Source organism: Tachypleus tridentatus, chromosome 10 (assembly GCF_004210375.1).
Source record: "Tachypleus tridentatus isolate NWPU-2018 chromosome 10, ASM421037v1, whole genome shotgun sequence".
In the NCBI taxonomy this organism is placed as follows: domain Eukaryota; kingdom Metazoa; phylum Arthropoda; class Merostomata; order Xiphosura; family Limulidae; genus Tachypleus; species Tachypleus tridentatus.
This window is the reverse complement of record NC_134834.1, coordinates 154,795,870-154,813,214: the sequence shown is the minus strand read 5'-3', so window position 1 is coordinate 154,813,214 and position 17,345 is coordinate 154,795,870. Positions and strand designations below refer to the sequence as shown.

At 34.0% G+C, this 17,345-nt stretch overlaps 1 protein-coding gene and 1 long non-coding RNA gene across 4 annotated transcripts in view; one reads left to right on the top strand and one right to left on the bottom strand.

The window, feature by feature from the left end:
* Window positions 1-556: 556 nt before the first annotated feature.
* Window positions 557-8,013, bottom strand: LOC143230686 (uncharacterized). Of its 2 annotated transcripts, none has more exons than XR_013016597.1 (2): window positions 7,862-8,013; window positions 557-898 (listed from the first exon to the last, which is right to left on the bottom strand). It is a non-coding gene; the product is annotated as an uncharacterized LOC143230686 (long non-coding RNA). The 2 variants fall into 2 exon arrangements; XR_013016598.1 differs by lacking the exon at window positions 557-898 and adding an exon at window positions 7,103-7,350.
* An 8,255-nt stretch (window positions 8,014-16,268) lies between these two features.
* The window catches only part of Prosalpha7 (proteasome alpha7 subunit), a 29,965-nt gene continuing 28,888 nt past the window's right edge, over window positions 16,269-17,345 (top strand). For both annotated transcript variants that reach the window (XM_076464666.1, XM_076464665.1), the window contains exon 1: window positions 16,269-16,406. In XM_076464666.1, coding sequence (XP_076320781.1) covers window positions 16,386-16,406 — 21 coding nt within the window. In that variant the 5' untranslated portion in view covers window positions 16,269-16,385. The remainder of the gene's footprint in view (window positions 16,407-17,345) is intronic.

Below are 17,345 nucleotides of genomic sequence, written 5' to 3'. Positions count from 1 at the left end.
GGGGGTAACCACTTAATTTTACCCATCTTGATTACTCACTAATGTCATGTTAACCACCAATCCAATATGAGTTTTTTATTTAAAAACGACTGGTATGGGTAGAGAAAGCACTAATAGAGGAGCAAACAACGTTTCGACCTTCTTCAGTCATTGAAGAAGGTTGAAACGTTGTTTGCTCCTCTATTAGTGCTTTCTCTATCCATACCAACAGTTTTTAAATATATAATTTTCTCTACAAGTGGGTTTTCTCATCATCACAGACCAATATGTATGGACTCATAGTCAGTTATGGTTCAATGTACAGAGCTCAAAATTTTTGTACATTTTACTGATATAAAGTGTAATTACTTCATGTATTAAAAGTAGTGCTATTTAATGAAAAACAACTTTTTAAGAACTCCAATTTATCAGTACTACAGTTAAAACCTCACATATAGTTCTAGTGAAACCTGTGTTTTTATGTGAGAGAGTACCTTTATTTAAATTTGTGTTCTATTATAAAGAAGTGGTTATTGCACATACACAGTTATTTTTCTAATTGACTGAATCTTGAATGCACAAAGTGAAAATTTTAATGGATATTTCTTATGGTGTAATTCAACAGATGACACACAAGTTTTAGTTACATACATAAAACAGTACTAACACAAAATAATTATAAACAATTCAGCACATTTAACATTTTCTAGGAGAGCATTTTTCAACCTTTATGATACCAGGAGATGGATCATTGCTTTCTTAAACTGTTGTAGACCATTAAATACAAGTACAAAAAAAACAAAAAACATTATGATTGACGTATGAATATTCTGGTAGTTTTTCTTGTTTTATAAAATCCCAGAGGTGGCAACATTGTTGTTACAAACCAGCATCTGTCTGCAGATCAGTAGTTGAGAAACTATTTTAGAGGATAAAAAAAGAAATGAATACTGTTGATCCCTGTTTGTTTCTAATGGAGTGTCACAGTTAGTTTATGATCAAATCAAGGCACAACATTAAAATTTGTTCTCTAACACGTTTAGCTGCTTACGTATGATGAATTTCTATATGTGAACTCATTTTTTCCAGATTTGCACACTTCATCTTTACTGTAAACACACAACATCAGAATTATTTTCATTCAACCCACATACCTCATATTCCCTACACACACATACGTGATAATTTTACCAATGTAGCATTGTAACATTATTTCTTCATATCTTGATCATGGATGTTGCATGTGTGAAATCAAACACAAGTTCTGCATGGAAGTACACCTATGTGTATAGAAGGTACATTGTAAAAATTCATAAACAAAATATAGATTTATATATCTTATAGTGACATTAGTCCCCTAGTTTTCTAGTAACCCTTGATAACTTGGAGTTGTTAACTTTCTGTATTCACTAGCTATCACTAGGTGATGTTTAGACAAATCAGAATCAAGCTGATTTAATGAAATACCTGAAAGATATTTTCTAAACTGTCTGATAGATTGAAAATCAAGGGTTATAAAGCCCTTTTAGCTCTTAAATGTTTTCAAATCCCAAATTAATGTCCTGTTATGTAAACTGTCAGTGTTCTAGTTATGCCATCTGGTAATGTCAACTGACATAACATTCATGCCTAGTGAATTTCAACATATGAATTAAAATGCCTATAAAGTAGACATATACGTTGTAGAAGTTCTACATCATTTTCATTAAGTATCTCAGAAAATTAAGCCATTACTCCTTTTTGCAGTTAATCTACTGAACCTGTTATCTTAACTTTTCTTAGAGAGCTTATCCGTCATTCCCAGCTATAGTGACAAGAGGATTAATGAAGTCACTGTGATCATGCATCTTTACAGCTCTTTGGTTTAGGCAGCATCACCCCTTCCTTTTGCTGTTCACAGACAGCCAGGAAAGCTTTAAGGTGGCTTTTCATGTCATCTCTTTCTCTGTCAAGTGATACTTGACAACAATTTCATCACTGCCTACAGGTTTAACGTATTCTGGTTTTTGGAACAGTAGCTCATCAGTAACATATAATTTCATGTTATCAACATGTTCAATAGCTTTTGTGTGCCATATATTTCCTGGATCTTGTATTTCAACAGATTAAGACACTGTAGAAGAAGATAAAAGCAATTCCAATTGGATATGAGTAGAATTAGTGCTGCTAGAATGTACCAGCACCACACCCAATATTTTTGTACAAACTGGTTCTCTCACAATCTTACCATACATTCTCTTCTGCCTTTTGGCTTCTTTCCCCAACTGTTCATCTGTGCACTTATGTACAACTAATACTGACTGTAATCACTACATATTCTTATGAATAATTTGGCAATTTTGATGCTTGAAGGATCATCTGTGGAATTTAATTGGATTATAACTTCATGTCTAAACATTAGCATTTATTGAGAATAGCCAGTACATTACACAGCTTGACTTATCACACTTTCTTTTTGTTTCAGTACGAATTATCTCTTATGATATAAAGCAATTCACCCTTCAGCCAACACATTAGTGGCTGTTTAAATTAACATATTAACCATTGAATATGCTATGATCTATTTAGTAAAGTGATTATGTATCACCAAGATGTACTGCTTATCACAATAACTCTTGAGCAGGGATCCAACATTATTCTCTTGAATGAAAATTGATGATACATTCTATGTTATTGTAGGAATGTGGTTAGTCAAATTTTCTCCACAACTTAGCAGTTGTACAAGATATTCTTTAGTTTCCATGATACACGTTTGACGTAGGGTTCGGAGAATTTTGACTCTTTAAAACCCTCAGGATGACTAGCTGCATTGCAAGCTTAGCACGGCGTCTTGGGAGTTGTAGCTACAATATACTACTTTCTTCTACACTTGTAGTTGATCAAGCAACTGCCAGTAGTAGGTGGCTTCATACTGTGTTCACTGACCTGAAAAGGTTGTGTTTTTTCTCGATTCACAGTAAAGAGTATCAAACTATGTCCTGATCTTATATCTGTTCTCAAAACTTTTTAGGGTCCACACTATTTGTATGATTTGTTATGGGTAAAATGTTGGGTTTCATAACTGAATTCTGAATTTGATTCAGATATTACAGGTAGAAAAGCTCTATTGTACTGATGAGAAAGCCCAGTTCTCTGAAGTCAGCCATTTTTATATTGCATGGTCTCTTAGATAGTAAGTTCACAGCCTCATAAACAATGAATGAGAAGCCAATCGCAGTATTAATGTTTATCAAGCATTTTACTTCATTCATGATGTTGAATTGGCATGAGTATATAACTGCTCCAATTTTACTGTCACTGGCATACATATCCCAGATGAATTGAACGTCTCTCTTAGGGTGAGCACCATAATATTCATATGTACATGGCAACAGAAAAAACATTACCATAGTCACACATTAACCCATCTCAGGTCAACACAGAACCTTAATGCACATCCTTTCTTTGATGCAATAACTATTGGTGATGCCCAGACACACTTGAAATACTGAATAATCCTTTCAGTTTCTGATATATCTCAGCACTGGCTATATCCCTTATATTTCAAGGAGGACCGTGTTATAGTTACTTTATAGGATGTGAATCTTTGATATGATTCTGGATAAGAGTTGTTCTCCTCAAACAACTATTGGTTCTAGCTGATACATTGGTACAAGGTGTTCGGAAAGCAGTGGCGGCGCCAGGATATTTTTGTTGGGGGGGGGGAGGTAAACTGTGGAGGGGCTTCCCAAAATGCCATCAATCAGATGGGAAATTATAATAATGTAAATACCAAGGTACATTTCAGAAATGTGTGCTATTTTGAACTGCATTTTGAATGTAGTTTTCATTGGAAACTCATACTCTGATTAATAATTCATTATTACAAATTAGAAATAATCTCTTTATGAAAATATGTGTATATGTAAAAGAGGAAGCTCACCTAAATTCCACCCGAGGTAATACACAATAATAAAGAAAATCAAGATTAGCTTAAATTGAACATGTAATATACCATTAAGAGTAAAGCTACAAATCAAAAGAAATATAACATAAAGACATAGTTTACATTAGCAGAAACGAATTACCTCCTGTGAAGTTAATACACTCTGAGGAAAAGTAAGGTCACTATCAGGCTAACTGTCTTTCATCATGCTGTGTTTATATTCAATATTACTTCAAAACAATGCGCCTGTTCTGGTGATTGGCAGCACATGTGTTTATAACAGTATCAATATCGAGTTGTTTTGCCCTCCTGAAGTTTACTATATGACAGCAAGGTTGCTGGTGCGGTTGTTACCACTGCTGTTGCGCAAGTATGTCTTGAGAAGCTTCAGACATGAGAAACTCTCTCACAGGCAGCTGAAGTGACAGGCAGGGTCACAGCGATGCATACAAGTTTGTGGAGATCCTTGTATGGCTCCAGCATGGTTGAAAGCTCCAATAGTGGATACTTCCTGACCCTTGTCTTTCTTCCTGGCAGTTAGCTGGTTCAACTGGTGTACCTCCACTGCGAGGTCATCCTCTGCCACACCAGTTTGCTAAATTGCAGTTGACCTTCACAGAAAGGCTGGTTTCTTCATAAGTTCACATTATTCATACAGGCCAAACTGTGATTGTGATATTGTTCTTATTATCATAAGTGTGACAAGCACCTGTTACAATAATGTAATGTTACATTACATTAAATTAGGAACTTCTAAATAGCCAATGACTATTTCAAAATTCATTCTAGAATTGTTTAGAAATATTATTTGGTCAGTTAACGTGTAAGGTTATTATATAATCATAAGTATAATATTAATTGGATTGTAAGTCACCATTTTAAGTGTATGCCACAATCATCAGTACAACTTTGGATGGCTGATACACAATGCAAAATGATCTCACAAAGGACACAACACCGGCGAAATGCTTCATAGTTTTGACCTATACACAATACACTTATACATGCATGCTATGTTTTACTTTTCAATAAAAGATAAATGAAATTAATGGGTAAGTACCTGTGAAACCTTTGGTTTATCAAGTAAAATCCATGATGATCTGTTGTAACTTGAAATCAACGTGGTTGTCTAATCTTCGTCAAAGCTCAAGACATAATGGCATTACACAGGGAGCGGCAATACAGTGCATGAATTTCAGTGCATTCAGTACGTTGCTATGGGACGCATGACACATACTTCGTCGTAATGAAGACGTTGAGTTATACAGGTCTATGTCTCTTTGATGTTAATTGTTAAGCAACAATGACGATTGTGTTTTCCATGTTTTATGAATATATGTAGGTAACAATATTGGGGGCTTGGATCATTTGAGGGGGGGCTCAAGCCCCCTGGTGCCGCCACTGTCGAAAAGTCACTGTGCACTTACACTGTATATATTTATTAACAGCCATGTTTCTATATAGAATAAAGGAGGTAAATATAACTGACAATTATAAGCAATGTTGAAAGTGACCCCCGTTGGCATCAATACAGGCCTGGATCCTTCTTATTTTGTTTCTAAACACTGCTATCAGTTGCTGGCTTGAAATATACTGAATAAAATATGATTACAAAACTGCACAGTATCTTTCTGAACACTCTGTAGAATCTATCATTAACCTCCCAAGTCCTTGCTGCTGTTTTGAAGTGAAAATATTCACAAAATCTTCGATCATCTGCCTTAGGTGTACTGGAAAGCATGTATTTATTCTTTGGCAGTACTAGTAGAAGTACTAGTACCAACTACTTGTTATCCATACATTTACTCCACTGTTTTAATTCTACACTTACAAACCTTTACCAAAATGTATCTTATTATTAGGGGAGTCTAACTGTTTTAACAAATTTAGCTTGGTTTTAGGCTTCACATAGCCTAGTGGTTAAGGTGCTCAGCTCGCAATCTGGGGGTATCAGGTTTGAATCCATGTGCTGGCTCTTTTAGTTGTGGAAGTGTTATATTGTTACAGTCAATCGCACTGTTCGTTGCTAAAACAGTAGACTAAGAGTTTGTGGTAAGTGGTGACTAGCTGTTTTCTTTCTAGTTTATAACTGCTAAATTAGGGATGCTAACATAGGTAGCCCTTATGTAGCTTTGCACGAATTTCAGACCAAACTTTGACTTAGTTTTTGACAAGAAAATAATGTGTTTCAGGCTTTACTTCAACCACAGCATTAGCTGGTGTTGCATTCTGATATTGTATTTGCAGTTCATCTTGAAACAGTACTTGTATATTAGGCATAATGCAATGACCTCATCAACATACATTCATGCAGTCCACAACTGTATACTTCTGTTAACTTTAGGATATCACCACAGAACTGCATCTTGCCTAACATACAGACTATACAAGCAGATAATTTCTGTAGGAAATCTAAACTTTCATATGCTTAGTGATCATGTTCATGTGAAACAAACTTAAGCTTTGTCATCCACTGTTATCTGATCATCATTTATAAATAATGTGTAGCTACTAACTGGAGTGGTAGTTTACGTGATAGTGGCTGATATACCAGGAGAACAAGTAGGTTTAGCTTATCTATGTATTTTACAGAAACATACCAAATCATACTTGACTCTGTGGATGTTGTACTAAACACAACATCTGAAGAACGATGTGGAAAGCTATTTTCTCTCTACACCTCGACCAGGACACTAGTTTACATTAGTGATTGACAACTTTTACCACTTTCTTCCCCTTCTCCAACTTATTGTAAATTATTTAATATATTAATTGAATATTTAGGTTTCTCAAAAGGCGCAGGAAAAGATGCCATGCTTGTGTTAGAAGTGAGAAAAATGTCCCCGGTTATAACATTTGTTTCTTCTATTAATCATTGACTCAAAATGCTCCTCCATCTGTATCATAGGTACAGCTGGTGTGGCAAGTGTGGTTACTTATTTCCATTCAGTTGGTGGTCGCTCAAGCTAAGTTGAATCACTGTAAGGTGTTTGCTGATGTTGCACCATCTGTTCTAGCTTTCTGTAATGTGAGATCAGCACATTTTGGAAATAAGTTTCTGACAGAGCCACTGCTTTGTTACTACAAGTCTCTTGTACTTTGGTAACTTAGTTGAAATCACAAACTTTTACTATAAGCAATTGCTTTTGTTAAAGGTCTGATGTCTAACACCCAAGTTATATCACAAGAACTCGCAAGGAAGTCACTACAGAAATTTATTGACCAAACATCTCATCAGCTTACACAATGCTACGGTAAACTTCTGTGTGTAAATATTATAGCTCATCGTTGTACGTAAGCAGCTAAATTTTTGTTAACATAAAATTTATGAGCTTCGAATTGTACTCGATAGATGGCTCGATCTTCTTCCAGGTAGATTGGTCGATCTACTGTTGCAACTTTGAGACTACAACTTCATAGCTGCAGGGTTGGTTAGGATTCACTAACTATGAATGGTACATGTAGGATAAACATGATGCAACCTAATTGAGAAATGTGAACACGTAAAACTTTATTTCTGTTTATTTGGTTTGTAAGCTACGAGTTATTTTTATTTCAAAATATCATTGTGTACCAATATGCCACAATTACAGAAATTATTTATATCATCTTCAGGTTAAGACTTAAGAAGATCGAAACGTTGTTTTCTCTTTTATTAGTAAAAGTGTTAATACCCATACCAACCATCCTGAGATACATTTTTACTTTAAGTGGATTTATTGTCATCACGGATTGTAATAATTATTATTTATTTGGCTTTCTCTTTTATCTAAAATCTATTATTAATAATTATAACCATTAGCTTATGACTACCGAGAGAATCCGAAAAATAAAATAAAAATTAAACTGAAAATCTAGGATTTAGGAAAAAATTAAAATGGACTTCTGTGCACTAAACTGAACCCAATCTTCCAAGTTTGTGGGCTCATAACACAAAAACAAGATTCCGATACTCACGTTGGAGGGAGCACAGTTTGGTCATTGTATATCTTTGTGCTTAATATCAAACAAAACAATTCTTGCTTATTTATTCGTTTGTTGACAACCACAATGCTATACAATAAGGTATTTGTGCTATGTCCACTTTGAGTAAATTAAATTACAACTCCACCTACATTTTTGTCTCATTATTTCATACTATATATCCATGTATTACTAGTAATTTGAATAATTCAGCGCTCCTATCTCACTAGGATCTATTTACGTAGTTAGTGTAACGATTTAATATAGGAAAAATATAAATTCTGATTTATTCTGGTTAGATTTAGTATCTCATCACATTCATTTCTCCAATACCTTACATGTAACTCAATTTAGTAGTTGCAATCTCTATATCAAGTCAGCAATACCATTATCTTATTGTAGTTGTTGAGTCGCGATGTTTAATATTCAATTTATAATTGCTTTTCAAACGTTGTTCCTATCTTCACGGCCTATAAAGGCAGAAATTTCCTTTACATACGTGTGTGTTCTGTAATAAAAAAAATATTATTATAACGTGCCCTGTCATGGGGTGAAATCTTCTACATTATTTGTAAAAATAATACGAGTCCAGTCCAAATAACAATAATAAATTCATTTCTTTCTTCTTGGCCCGGCATGGCCAAGCGCGTAAGGCGTGCGACTCGTAATCCGAGGGTCGCGGGTTCGCGCCCGCGTCGCGCTAAACATGCTCGCCCTCCCAGCCGTGGGGGTGTATAAAGTTACGGTCAATCCCACTATTCGTTGGTAAAAGAGTAGCCCAAGAGTTGGCGGTGGGTGGTGATGACTAGCTGCCTTCCCTCTAGTCTTACACTGCTAAATTAGGGACGGCTAGCACAGATAGCCCTCGAGTAGCTTTGTGCGAAATTCCAAAACAAACAAACAAACTTTCTTCTTAATTTTCTATGGGATTTCTACAGTCACGTTCAGCTGTAACTTGTAGACCTAACTGTATAAACAGTTTCAGCACTAACACCAGAACTAAATTTAGACTAAAATACAATATGAAGTTTAAACTACGAAACGTGCACATAATTTAACTTAATAACTAGCTTTGTTAGGTAATTATTCACGCAAGTACGATAATTCTTACTGAATGTTCATTCACTAGTTTCTTTCTGAACTAACTATTTCTTAGTATAGATATCTGTACCATTGTTTCTATATTTTTTCAAACTTCATCATAATTTATATGCAAAAACGGCTCGTTTGGGCTGAGAAAACACTTTTACATAGAAGAGCGACAACGTTTCGACCTTCTTCGGTCATCGTCAGGTTCACAAAGAAAGAGGTAACTGACCGGAAGCTGACCACATGTTTGAAAGGGGTTGTGTAACTGTCTGTCGAAATGTAGAGGGCGGTATTAGATGTTTGAATATATAATTTTATTTTATTAATATAGGTATAAAGGCGTTCCTTTATATTGGTTTATTTTGTATAAGTTGTTGTATAAGTAAGGCTTCTTTAATTTTGCGTTTGTTTATGTTTGTTTCTTTATTTAGTATTTGAGTGTTTTCTATGGTTATGTTGTGTTTATTTGACTTGCAGTGTTCGAAAACGTGTGAAGGTGACTTTTTATGTTCTTTGAATCTGGTTTCCATTTTTCTACTTGTTTCTCCAATATAGAAGTCGTGGCAGTTATCACATTGTATTTTATAAATAATGTTGGTGTGGTGTTTGTCAGTGTAGTTTTACATAGTATAGACCTCAGTTTTGTGCCGGGTTTTGAATAAATTTGGTATTAATTGGAATGTCATATTTTGTTACTAATTTTTGCCAAATGTTGGTTATTTGTTTGCTGATGTCAGGAATATATGGTATACAGCAGTATATGGTTTCGTGTTTTTTTGATTCGTGAGCTGTATTTACTTTAGTTGGTTGATTTTGCTTTCTGTCTAGGTGGGTGCGTATAATGTTTTCTACGGTTTGTGGAGGAAACTTATTGATGTTGGTGAAGTATTGTTTTATTTTGTCTAATTCATCGTTAATTTTATCTGGTGAGCATAGTTTTATGGCTGTGTTTATTTGGTTTCTTAGTATGTTGAGTTTTTGTTTTGTTTCATGTGCTGAGTCCCAAGGAATGTATAGTCCAGTATGGGTGATTTTTCGGTGGATTTCTGTTTGAAATTGTGTATCAGTTCTTGTAATTTTGAGGTTAAGAAATTATATTTGATTGTTTTCTTCCTGTTCATATGTGAAGTTGATGTTGGGATGTATAGAGTTAATGTGATTGAAAAAATTAAGTATGTGTTCTGTAAATTTGAATCCCGCAACCGTGTCATCTACATATCTGTACCAGTATAGTGGTGGATGTAATGCTGTGTTAATTGCTTGTGTTTCAACTTGTGTCATAAAAATATTGGCTAGAACTGGTGATACTGGGTTGCCCATGCTTAGGCCATTTGTTTGTATATAGTTTTGGTTGTTGAACATGAAGTTTGTCTTTATCGTGGTGAATTCTATGAGGGTTGCTAACTGGTTACTGGGAATTTCTATAGTTGGGTTAGGGTCTCGGATATAGAGTTCTAAGGCTATCTTGCAGGCTTCAGTGGTTGGAACTTCTGTAAAGAGGGATATAACATCGAAACTGGCCATTAAGGCTTTATGATTAAGTTGATTTAGATTAGACTTGAAATTAAAAGAGTCTTTGATAAATGAGCTGGCTGATGTTACATATTTGGAGAATGCCCATGCTATGTATTTACCAAGGTTGCAATTAAACGATTAATATGTGGACATTATTGGTCGTAATGGACAATCTGGTTTATGAGGTTTGGGGATGCCGTATATTTGCGGTGTGCGTGAGTCGGTTTTACGTAGGTAGGAATAAAGTGTTTGTGAAATTGTGTTGGCTTTTTTCATTTGTAGTAGTAATTTGTTCAGTTGCGTCTCGTGTGTCTTTGTTGGATTTGTGTGTATTGGTTTAAATTTGTTCGTGTCTGATAGGATGTTATTCATTTTTTGGATGTATTCATTCGTGTTCATTATGACTATAGCGTTACCTTTATCTGCTTTTAGAATTTTTATGTTTTTGTCTTGTTTTAGGTTTTTTAATGCAATTGATGTCTCTTTTTGTAAGGTTGTTTTTCAGTTTTCTGTTTTGTGAAATTATGTTGATGGTTTTGTGAGAAAATTCTTTGAAAAAATCGTTTAAGATGTTGTTTTTAGGTGTTTCTGGAAAATATAAATTTGTAATTTTACCTGGGAAGTTTGGCTGTTGGATGTCAATAAAATTATCTAAGTTGTCTTCTTTCTGTTGGTTGTTTTTGGTTGTTTCTTTGTTTTTGTTCTCTGTAGAAAGTATCACAAGTCTCCTGGCTAGGTCTTCTAAACATGTTTTGATTTCTATGGTTGGAATGTACCTAGGTGCTATAGCGAAGTTAAGTCCTTTGTTAAGTAGTTGTTTCTCGTCTGTGTTTAATTGACGGTCGGATCTGTTAATTATGAGGTTAGTCAACGGTTTGTCGTTTTGGTGTCTTTTCTGTTGTTTGCATCTTAGTTTTTCTAGTTTTTTGTTGTGGCAGATCTTTTTGTCTCTGTCGTTTTTAGTATTGATTTGGTTTATGTTTCGTTGTATAAGTCCGTAAATCTCTGGTTTAATGCAGCATGCCAGTTGATGGTCTAGATTCATTTTTTGTTTTTGTAAGTCATGTAGTTCTTTGTATTTTGTGTTCAACATGGCTTTCAGTAGTTTTTTCTGTAAATTTTGGATAATGTTTGTGTATGTATTAAAATTTTTTGAAAGTTTTACCTTTACAAAATTAGGGGTTAGTTGTTCTTTTCTACATTGTTGAATAAAATAAACTGCTGTATACCATATACTGCATATACCATATATAAGCACAAAGTTACACAATAGGCTATCTGTGCTATGCCCACAACGTGTATGGAAACGCTGTTTCTAGAGGTGTGACTCCTCACGGGCTGGCGATTGTTGACATTGTGTGCATGTAAAAGGCAAACAAGCTGTAAGATAACAAAGGTAACAAGGTGATGCTATTGACTGGATAAAGAAACCACTAAGTTTATGTGTTTAATTTAGGTACATTTTTTTAGTTCAGTTTCTACCTTGAATTATTCAATTAGAAACACACTCTAAGATCATCATTTTTTATTTTGACAAAGTCTGTCATGACAGAAAGAAAGCTTTCGAGCTAATTAGACTCCAGTAGAAAAGACTCTCTTTTCGTGTGCTACTATATATATATGCTGCCTTTTCTTCATTCTATAATAAAGGCTGCGTTCATTTAAAAAACAAACAAACTTATCCAGTCTCATTACTTTACATACAGTATGATTGCTTTTTTTGTTTGTTTTTGAATTTCGCACAAAGCTACTCGAGGGTTATCTGTGCTAGCCGTCCCTAATTTAGCAGTGTAAGACTAGAAGGAAGGCTCCTAGTCATCACCACCCACTGCCAACTCTTGGGCTACTCTTTTGCCAACGAATAGTGGGATTGACTGTCACATTATAACGTCTCCACGGCTGAAAGGGCGAGCATGTTTGGCGCGACGGGGATACGAACCCGTGACGCTCAGATTACGAGTCGCCCGCCATAACACGCTTGGCCATGCCGGGCCCATACAGTATGAAAGCTCAGTCATTAGATTAAACTTTTTTATTTCCTGAGTGAATCTGCTCCATAAAATACTTTTCTGTAAACCAGTAAATACTTGAAAATACCACAATGTATTAGCACAATGTTATTCTATATATAAGTATGTCTTTGACTGTTTGTACCCAAACGAAGATCACTTAATTGCATTAAACGGACTGACGTTTGGTTATTTGGACAAACTACTTTCGACAATGCGAATCTTTAAAATTATATTTCAAAATGTTGGAGTTCTTTCTAAGTATGTGTTTATAAGTGTACCAATGAATTATCACTTGAAAATTAGCACGTAAGTTGTAAGCCTTTAAGCATCGTGGCAGACAAAAGCTTATTTAAAATACCAATAAAAATATCATTTCTAATATGGATAAAAAAAAAAAAGATTTATATTCTAATACAACACACTATAAAATTCAAGGGACGTAACAGCTCATTTACGATACTAAAATAAATATTAAGCTCAACCTATCATTGGATTCATCACGTGTTACTGTCAGGTTGTGTTTCACCAGTCGTCAATTAAAACCTTTTATTTATACTTTTTAATTACATGAATATATAGTGTTGTTCTTGCAGTTGGCCTTAGAATTCTTCTACGGTAGGTGTCTGTGCTTGTTAGCGATAAATTCACCAATAAACGAACATTCACTTGTTTTCAAAATAATTTATATATTCGAAACTAGTTTAACATAGGTACAACAAAATATTTACAGTGTAGTGATCATAGGAATATCTCAAACACTATATGGTTCTTTTCTTCTTAACAAAGGTTCACTTAGGCCTAATCAATCAATTTAGAATTTCAATTAACAAGCCTAACTACCTTTCCCTATTTCTATCGCCCTGGTATTCCGTATATAATTCACTTGAACAATCTTAACGCTAGTTTTCAGTACATAATTCACTTAACAGTCTTAACGCGGGTTACTACCGCAGTCTTATACTGCTCTTCCAATAATGGTTTGGTCATATTTCTTCTACCTATACTTTGTTCCTTTTACCAAAGTGCTCTCAGGCAGGCTCATTTGCTTTAGAATCACGCTTTGACGGAATAAATTATTCTTTTTATCTCTTTTTCTAATGGTAATTTTTCTCTAACGTGTTACACGTTACACCTAACACTCTATGGCATTTGACTTCCCGTCGAACTTTTCCTTGGCTGTCTCTTTTGCTATTGTCTGTCTGCTGTTTCAAGCTCATCTCATACTATTTATAGTTTATTACTAAATCGTTTGCTCGCTATATTCTCGATATCAATGAGCTACAAATACAGCTTCCAATAATCGTCTGCTTTTAACTTTCATATAATAAAAAACTAAACAATCATAAAATATTTTCTCACAAAATAAACAAATTAATGATATTTACACTAAACAGTATTTTATGTCATGACGGTCACCGACTTACACTGATTTGAATTTTTGGTTTACCACTGTACAGGGTTACTATGAGGCATTGAATTTTTCAAAACTAGTATCACTTAGTAACAATCATTAGATTGAATAATAGATTGGGCTTCACATTAGTTTTTGATATCTTAAATAGCCTGAGTATTTAAAAATTCTTCATATTCTGTATAAATATATATTTGCTTACTGTCGTGCATAAAAGAAAACTAAAAACATCACATATATAATGTTTTGTTTATAAAAATCTGTTTAAATATAGCTTTATATTATTATTGAATTTTATAAACTTTGTGTAAGTTGCTTTAGAAACTTATTTACACAATCTAGAAATTAATAGTAATTTCGCCAACAGGAAACATGCATTTATCGCGCTCACAGAAACAATGTATTCAAACATATTTTTCGATTTTGCTAAATTTGTCGTTGCATGTTAATTATCACACATTTGCAACTGTATGAGTGAATTATCATTATTCAAATATATTGTATATACAGTTGATGAGTTCTTGAAAGTAAAAGGTTAGGGTTAAATATACAAGGGTAGTATATTCAGGTGAACTTAATTAACTGTGGGCTACACTGAATAAATATGCCAAACCAAAGATTCAATCAAGATATGAATTTGTTAAACAGTGTTGAAATTTGTTCTGACTGAGTTAATGCTAAGGAATGAGCAAACTGGAAACAAAATGTAAAATATAGTGAACGCAATCCAGGAGGCCTAAATTTACGAACAACATTTTCACTTTTTAATGCTAACGTCGCTTGTGTCCAAATGACAAGTAAAATTATTTATACAATTTACACGCTAATCAATCGAGTGACTGAATAGATTTGATAACTGCTACTGTCAACACTGCACTAAATCACTCACTGAATTAACATACTAAACCTTCAAACTGATTAAACACATTATTAATATTTATAATATAATCTCGTTTTGTCAAATTTTACGAAATTTGTAGATTATTGCACTATTATGAAATTTCTAGGTGTTCTAGGACTACCTTTATGAACTTTCTAGATTTAGCATCATTACTCATAATGACTTTTTTTTTTTTTAGCAAATAACTAAGTTATAATATTGAAAACAGGCTTACAACACTTCCATACCTGAATTATGAAGTCCATTGAAAATTCCTAATGTACAAATAAATAGTAGAAAAACTGTCTATTCTCAATCCGATTTGGTTGTTTTCTCTTTCAAGACATATGATACGCAGATGGAATAGACTCTTGTCTTTCATTGTTTCTGGCTGGCTGTTTTGTCGTGATAGGTGGTTGATTGAGTGAAACCATTGGCATCTACGAGTATATCTTTGATGATTCTCTGTAAGTGGGGTCGACTGAAATCTTGGTCTCTTCAACAGTTTGACTTTCCACTTGCAAAATATTCTCTTTTGTTACTCAATTGGTCAGTTTTTTACTTAAAAGATGACCATGCCAGATTATCTTAGCTTGAACCATCTGTCTTTAAAACAAAATATAGTTCAAGGCCCATCGTGTTAAGGCGTGCGACTCGTAATCTGAGAGTCGCGGGTTCGCATCCCTGTCGCGCCAAACATGCTCACCCTTTCAGCTGTGGGGGCATTACAATGTTTCGATCAATCCCACTATTCGTAAAAGATTAGCCCAAGAGTTGGCGGTGGGTGGTGATGACTATCTGCCTTCCCTCTAGTCTTACACTGCTAAATTAGGGACGGATAGCACAGATAGTCCTCGAGTAGCTTTGTGCGAAATTCAAAAACAAACAAACAAACACTTCTAATGGAATCTGAATTATTATTACCTACACCTATCTGATAAATTCAAATTTACATACTTTTCTTATTATACGACTGAGTAACTGCATAAGCTCAATAACTCTTATTGTCTAATATTGAACTGAAACACCCCCTGAATTTTTAAGTCGAATATTCACACATTGTTTATTGGTGTGTATAATGTACTTTCATTTCTCCAAATTTCACTAAATTTCTAAATTGTTATATTATCAGGAATTTTCTAAGTATCTTTGGACAGTTTTTGTGGACTTTCTAGACATAGTGTTTTCGTCTTGATTAGCAGATTTTTCTAACAAACAGCTAAATTATAACACTGAAAATACAATATACAACATAATGTTTTCCATATGTGGTAAGAAGTTACTTGTATTATCAACTTTGAAATTTTACAAAGGAACAAAGTTAACATGAAACAATATCAATTTAACAGTTTCTTTTTACTGCGTGGTTTCTAATGTTCATAAGGCGAGTTATATCAACTTGATAAAAAATTTGCTTAGTAAATTTGTAAAAACTGTGTTGAAAATTATTTACACTAAAGCTATATCTAATCTTTAATTTGAAATGATACTTTTTCCCCCGCCAGGTAGCAGGTACAGGCAAAATGAGTCGGCAATACGAGTGAGTCTGAACAAGGAGTTTTAGGATATTAGTTCTTTACGCTCCAATTGTGTTCAAGCAACAGTAGAAAAATGAGTTCTATTGGCACTGGGGTAAGATCTGTATATTTTATTCGCTTTGTTTCTCCATTGGAAATAGAACTGTTAAAAATGCAAACAATTATGCCATTACAATTTTGCATCAAGAAACACCTCTGAAGAATTAGTAGGCTTAGTAACTAAGTTAATGTTCTGAGATTGAATTTTGCTAGGAAAGTATCCCCTTCACGCTTAACCAGTTATTGCTTTCGTGAATACACAATGCAAATTAAAGGTTTGCGAGAGTAATTCTTGCGCTACCAGTAGTATTAAATACGTGTGAACTTATAATATTACAGTTAGTGTTATATTGTTCTTAGCTTCAACTTTCACTGTTTAAATGCTGTAATTATTCATGTGTCAAAGGGATCACGTATAGTTGAGTATGGTATTGACCCTTTGAGCTGTATAGGGAATTTCACTGATTTTTAAATAGCAAAAGTAACAAACAATATCTCTGAATTTCATAGTCTAAAATGAGTTTGCAATTTTTTATTTACTTATGTATTTAATAATTAACAAAATACAATTAATAATTGTATATGTGTTTTGATCTTTTCAACTATGTCAATGTCTAACTGAAACAACTTAAATAAAACTGCTCTACCTCATAATTTGAGACATTGCATTAAACTTGACAAAGCATGATACAATTTAACCATAATATATTTCAATTTAAAAGTGAAACCTGTATCTGTATGTATACAAATCTTTATTGTTAAATGAAATGAAAACAGTCAACAAGCAAATGTGAAATGCCTAGTATGAAATAAATATTTACCTATAAAAGTAAGGGAGAGACTATGTATTCTCATTGGCTTCAAAACTGTGTGTGTTTTTCTTATAGCAAAGCCACATCGGGCTATCTGCTGAGCCTAACATGAGAAATTGAACCCTTGATTTTACCATTGTAAATCTGTAGACTTACTGCTTTATTAGTGGGGAGGCTTCAAA